This window comes from Morone saxatilis, unplaced genomic scaffold, assembly GCF_004916995.1.
Source record: "Morone saxatilis isolate NCDOM2014 unplaced genomic scaffold, NCSU_SB_2.0 Contig3, whole genome shotgun sequence".
Classification (NCBI taxonomy): Eukaryota; Metazoa; Chordata; class Actinopteri; family Moronidae; genus Morone; species Morone saxatilis.
In genome coordinates, this window is record NW_023339873.1 from 23,969,087 (window position 1) to 23,976,144 (window position 7,058).

At 35.6% G+C, this 7,058-nt stretch overlaps 1 protein-coding gene across 1 annotated transcript in view; it reads left to right on the plus strand.

The window, feature by feature from the left end:
- Nucleotides 1-5,060, plus strand: part of clmn (calmin) — a gene marked incomplete in the record, with an annotated part of 44,152 nt that extends 39,092 nt beyond the window's left edge. The window contains 3 exon segments of the mRNA XM_035673967.1: nucleotides 212-302; nucleotides 403-464; nucleotides 1,504-5,060. Coding sequence (XP_035529860.1) covers nucleotides 212-302; nucleotides 403-464; nucleotides 1,504-1,627 — 277 coding nt within the window.
- Nucleotides 5,061-7,058: the final 1,998 nt, after the last annotated feature.

The following is a 7,058-nucleotide window of genomic DNA, read 5'->3' on the forward strand; positions in this document are numbered from 1 at the left end:
TGAGTGCAAGATAGAGCCCTTAAACTTTAAACAGGAAAGAGGCCTGGAGTTAGGAGTTGTAGTGAAGGGGACAGGGAATAAAGTCACAGAAAGTAGCTTTTTAGTTCTGGTTTCATACTCTCATTCTTTTGTCTCAAGGTATTCACAATGGCTTTTCGTTTTATATTTCCTGGGCCTGCTCTCACTAAACTAATGGATTCTGTCTTTTCAGGAGTGACACTAAAAGTTACAGTGGATGCGATGAAAGCCAGAACCCTCCAGTTCTCCGTCACAGAAAGGGGCTTCGCTTCACTGAGTCCAAGGTTGGTTTGACACTCCACTTCCATGTCTATGGACATATTATTACCTTTGGATAAGTATTCTGTCTGAAGCTGTACACTGAGTGTTTGTTCTTACTCACAGGACAATCGGACAGCCCAGACTGCAGCGGCCAGAAAAGATGACAACGGGGACTCTGATTTTTGGTAAGAACTTGTCCCTCCTTGCTTTAGTTCTGTATACTGTATAGGCCTTTCACAGCAGCAAGTTTTTACTGGTTGCAAGTATTTCCAAACCGGTGGTGGACTAGTAGTCATCTTCTACTGTTGGAATACTAGTCTCATTAACAGATACTGAACATATTTTGCTAGAATCCACCGTGGCTTGACAAAAACAACCAATCAGAGCCAAGAAAGATAGAAAGATGCTTTGGGTTGGTGTCTTGAAGATAGTTGACAACAAATGATCTTTCTTGGCTCTGATTGGTTGTTTTTGTTAAGGTCCAGTGGATTCTTCCAAATGCCATTAGAAGCACTAGGAGGAACCAGAGGAACATGATTTTGTCTTATGTTCTACTGTCAGGATATAGTGAAAGTTTCAGCAAATGTGACAAAAAGTTATTTTCATAAAAGTTACCCACTGCAACTTTAATTGAAATATCAAAATCACAGTATGGCCAATGCAATTTTTTTATAAAAGTAACATGAGTTATAATGAAGTACTGTAGTGCTGCACAGATACCCTAGCCTACAAATCTCCAGATGTAAGAAAACATGTTGGTTTGGTACACACCCCAACTAAAGTCCCATCATCATGGTTTTAATAGTTTTAGTGAAAATGTAAATTGTGACAAAAGAAACGCAATTAATTAAAATTCCCACCAATCTTAATAATGCAATCGCAATATCTATCAAAAAGTAATCGGGGTGCAACCCATTTAAGTAGCCAGTTTCGTTATTAACTCACTATCAGTTACTAAGCCCCTAGTGTCAACTTCAGATTATAACTGGTGCAACCCAGGGCTGGCCCCTAGAATTAGGACACAGCACATGAGAAAACCCAAAATAAAGGTATCATGAATGTTTAACTGTTTGTAAGAATCGATCCGTACTCTGGTAGCTGCAGTCATTATCTCTTTATGTTTTGTGTCTCTGCTGACCTTATTCTGACCTCTCCTGTGTGCGTGTGTGTGTGTGTTTGTGTGTGTGTGTGCCTGCGTGTGCGTGTGCGTGCATGCGTGTGCAGGCGTGGTGAGAACTGGGAGCTGTATCTGCTACTGCTGCTGTGGCTGCTGCTCTACTGTTTCTGGCTGCTGCCACAGATGGACCTGAAGACACTGCCCAGCCTGCTGCTGAACCTCAACCACTGAAGGACACACACACGCACAGAGTTACAGGACAAAAGAGAATTTTAACAAATATATAAACTTTAATGCACCATCACTAAAAAAACACACACATACAGCTCAACTGCCACTCCTCGTTCCTTTCCATTCCACTGACTGTACTCCAGATTAGATTAGACTTTTAGGTTTTTGCTTTTTAGCTTTTGATGTGGTTTGAAGTATTCTGTATGACAATGTGTTAGGGCCACTGCTGGGGAAAACTAGGTCTGAGATTTAAAAAGTCATGATGTTGTTAAAATCAAGTCAAAATAATTTTATGGGAATAAAATTGTAATTTTGCAAGGAATAAGTCATAGCAGTATAAAATGTACATTTTAATATTTTGAGAAAAATAATGTTAGGAAAATAATGTAATAATTTTACAAGAGAAAAGTAATGTAACAAAATAAAGTTGTGCTTTTACAGGAATAGGTCATTATATGTCAAGAATAAAGTTTTTGATAAAAAAGTAATATTTTAAGACTAAAGACTAAACTCATAATATTTCAAATTAGGTCTTACTTTATTAGGAAAGGTTATATTATTTAGAGAAAAGAAAGTCATGTTACAATATTTCTTATAATAGTATGACTTTTTCTCAAAATTATTCATACCTTCATGATGCAAAAAAGGACATATTCTCATAACATTGACTTTTTGTTTTAAAATAATAATTCCTAATTATATTTTGAGTCGTAGAAAATAATTTGTAATTTTGAGAAAATGTCATAATATTTCTCATTATTTCACAATAAGAAATATTATGAAATAATATAAGTCAGATTTTAATTACAATGCAATCTCTTAATATTAAGCCTTTTTCTTGTAAGGTTTGCCACTTTATTCTCCAAATGTTGACTATTTAATTATGACGTATGTGTGTAACATAGAAGAAAAAGAAGAAAAAGAAGAAAAATTACAACTTCGGTCTCATAACATTGCCATTTCTCTCAAAATATTCCAAATTTATTCTTTAAACCTCTGTGCAGTGGCCCTGACGCCCCGCTGCAGATGTGCTTCTGTTTTAAAGACACTATACAAGTTTGTGGTTTATTGCTGTGCAAAGCCGACAGAGCTGACCCTGTAAGACTACATGACTGTACAGCACGCTCTGCTTTGTAGATAGAGATATATACTAAAGATGTATGGATGCACAGTTCTAAAAAGCCATTTAACCCTGGAAGATGTTAAAGGTGAAACTGCTTAAGATAGTAAAAACTGGAGATAGTGGAGCTTAAAAGGAAACGAAAACAAGAATATATATGATGAAGCCAGGCTTTCTGAGCGTACGTACTGTTGTAAAGAGAACTAATCAGTCTGAATGAAAGGGTATTTTGGATTTGTTGCACTTTTGAGAAAAGAATAGAAAAAGAATACAAACTGCCAAAGATTGCATGGAAAGTGCTGATACAGAAAGTACACAACTCACCCAATAATGGAAATCCTGTTTTTAACATTTAGAAAGTCTCTTGTACGAAAGCACCCAGCTCTATATTGTATAATAGTTCAAGCAGAATGTGTATTTGTAATATTTTATGGCTCATAAGATGTGTGAATGGATTTTTAAAAAGTTTTATGACGAAGAAATGTTTTATGTGACTGAGCTATGCTTGAGCCTGTCCAAACCTGTCAACGGAAAGAGAATGCTTTACAATGAAAGATCTTTCTGTGTTATTTTTTTAACCATGTCTGTAGTGAAGCAAGTCCTTAGTTTGATCATTCCTCACACCAGCCGACCTAAATATGAACACCGCTCCTCCATCCACTGACTGAGGGGCAGCAAAAAAGCCATTCATTCCAGTCCATTTCCAACTGGGTCAACCCTGCAGTGTAGTGCATCATAACCACATCTCAAGTGTGTGTGTGGACATGTTTTTGTACTTTTATCCTTGTGAGAACTAGAGCTGTGTCCCAATTCCATACTATTTACTAACTGCATCATGCTTATTGTCATGGTATAGTGTTTTACCAGTTACTACAAGAAGAATATGTATGCTTAATAAACATTATACTTTAATAAGATTTAATACTTGCTTTTTAAGATGGAAACTTAGTGAAAGTTAGGCTGAAGAGGAAAACCCGCCTCAAGGTTCTGTTTCTAGCTATTTCCTGAGCATTTCCATTGCATAATTCCAGTTAATTATTACCACAAGCCAACTGTTGTACATTCAAAAAAGGGCTTTCAGGGCAGCCGCCATCTTCCTACAACTTTAATAGAGTTCCTTGAGTTAAAGAGAACCATAAAAATACGAATCATGCTTTAGTTGCCTCAAGCAGATATAGTCATTGGTGGAAGTTCTCAGGTAAAGGTCGAGTAAAAGTCCTGCATTCCGGTTATCCTGGCTCCGGTTATATTTTATATGACATTATGGTGACTGTTGCATTAATGCAGCATTCGGTTCTAGACAGAAATTTGTATATTTTTATATTTATCTTTATTAGGTCATTTTTACTTTGTGGACCTCAAAAAGTTATTTAAATGAATCGCTGTGAGACATTGCAGAGGAAATGTCTCTTTGGACATACTAACAACTGATCTGAAACATGACAGCATCAACTGCAGTACTTGCTGTCATTTTTATCACATTTTTTGTTTATTATATGCTGCTTTTTTAAACTAGAAACCACAGCAATGTTGTGGAGTAGAAGTATACATTTTCAAAAAATAGAGGAAATGGGAAGTAAAGTACCTTAAATTTGTACATATGCACAGTACTTTTGTAAATGTACTTTCCACCACTGCATATAGAGTAGTAAAACAAATTAAATATACTGATAGACATGGTTTTGCTTATATTTTCATTATAAACATTTTGCAACATTTCAGATCTGTTCATGGAAATAGTTCTCCATCATGGTAATTAAAAAAAAAAAAAAAAAGTTATTTGACTCGCGTCACATTTCAAAATGTATTTGTGTTCACAAATGAGTATAATAATTTCTAAGAAGCAGACTTGCAAAAATCAAGTGGATTTTGTTTGCATGTTGACTTTTTTGAATATACTCAGAACTGTCCTAGAATTGCTGTTTAGTATGGAAATGGGACAGAGCTCAGCTTTACAGTCCTCACTGCAGCTTCACTTTATGGACTTGTTTAGTTTTAGGATTTGCATTTAGGGTTGTCAGAAAATCCATGAGATTATTATAGCATTATTTTCTGATTTGTCATAAAGCAAAGTCATGACCATTAACCACTCCCTCCAAGATTGTGCAGGCTTTTTTAGGGATTATTGCAGCCTAAAATCTCAATTTCACGCTAGCTTTTCTAAAAAATTGTGATGCATGTTGTTATCCTTTTAGGCCAGTGTCTCTCAAATGGGTTTACGTGCACCCCTAGGGGTATTTTGGAGTACTAAAGGGGGTATCTGAAGTTTTTTTTTCTAAATGTTTATTTAAAAAATATCTTTCATTCATGATTCCTGAAATAATTATACTATAAGTTCAATAGAAAATGTAAATGTAAGTTTGATAAACCACATTTCATATCCAATATTCCTATTTTCAGTGCCATTGCGAACGTAAACTGTCAGCTGCAGTTGCCTCCCTGTCACCATGAATGACAAAGATCCTCAGTGAAACACAAACTCAGGTTTCTCACTAAATTGGTTGTGCAACTCACAAAATCATGGTGGAAGGTTTATTCAGTGATGGATTCAAAACATTTGAAATTAAGCATTTAATTGTTTTTTCTTAATAAATTAGACACTTACTCTGCAGCGTTGTATTTTACCTCTTTCTTTTCTACCAAAATGTTTTGCGTTGGTCAGAGGTTTGAAGAAATATTTAAAAGTCAACGTTAATGAAAACAAGTTTGAGAAACACTGTTTAAGGTATTGTTTTGCAATGAAATTGTGTGAGAAAGTGAAAATTTAAAAAATAGTTTAATTCATTCATTCAATAAAAATCAAAGGCAAGTTGTTTCAGTGAGAATAAAATCGCTGATAATTTGGTGATGTTGAGCTCAACGTTTTGGCACTGCTATGATTGGTCGAATTTCCGGAAAAGTGATCGGTGATCAGATAAGATTTCATTTAGTATTAGATGTTACTTTAAAATATAAATAAAACTTTTTTAGGTTGTATCTGCACCTGCTAATGTCTGTTGTAAGTGGTGATTTTGAATCTATAAATGTCAGAAAAACAAAAAGGTAATCATTTGGATGGTAACAAAACAAACCGGAGACCATAAAATATTTCTGTCAGACCTCATTTTGTCAAGATCAAAGTGCAATTATTCCATGAAGATGACATAATCATTCTGAGATCCCAGTAAACAAACCAGAAGAATAATGACTCCCTTCAATGGTCTTTACAATTATTGACGTTATGCCGGATTAACTGATTAGGAATTGTACAATACTATTAGAGGTGAGCGAGGTTGAAAATGGGTAACTGTTGTTAAGAGTATTATTTTGTAGTAAAGATTATTATTACATAGATTTATATAATTTTAGCAATGAATCATCATTATAAACTTGTGAATGGCGTTTAGGGCAAGGCCTTAAAGCTTTGCATGGTAGTTAAAAGGAGGTTATATTATGAAAATTTGTATACTTTTTATCATTTTTGTCATCGGCAACATGAATATCACATCAAACGACAAGCTAATTGCACATTGAGGACAGGTGGAAAAAATCAAGGTTCACTTCGGGTCCTCCTCCATAGTGGCCTCCTAATGGCATTTGCAGAATCCACCAATCAGAACAGGAGACCACTAGGGAGGAGCCAGGGAGGGAAGGAAACTTGAGAATTGCAAAAAAAATTTACTAAGTGAGGTAGGAGACATCTTGTGTCCAGGAGGAACAGGGACTTTTGCATATTCAGAGATTCTGGAAGTTTTAAGTTTCTTGTTGAAAAAAAAACACATGTGAGTTCTAAATGTGAGTATAAAATGAGTTAATGTTCATAGCATGACTTCACTTTCCAGGGTTGTTTCAAGGATTGGGAAATTACTGGTTTGCACCAGTTGCAAAAATGTATCTCTTCATACTCTGGATAATGCTAGCCACACTTACTTCACATACTGTATGCCAAAGTGTTTTCATGCACAGATTATTTTAGTCCCAATTGTCCAAAGATACACTGTGTAAGGTCACCAGCTGGTCCCAAAAAATGCAATGGTAGTCCTCCAGAGTCTGGGATAAGAGTTAAGGAAAAAGGGATGGCAATTTAAGGTCTTTACAATGATACAGTAGACTGTGTGTGTGTGTGTGTGTGTGTGTGTGTGTGTTTGTGTCTCCAGTGACCATGGCCACAGGACCATACCAGCCACCCCCACCCACCAACACCACCAAAACACTGAAAGGACTGACCTAGTAAAAAAAGATACTGGCTTTTGTATTGGAACCTCAATTGTTCTAATTGTTTCAGCAGCAAGTGCAATAAATGACATGTTTTAAACCCTTTGTATTCTTTTT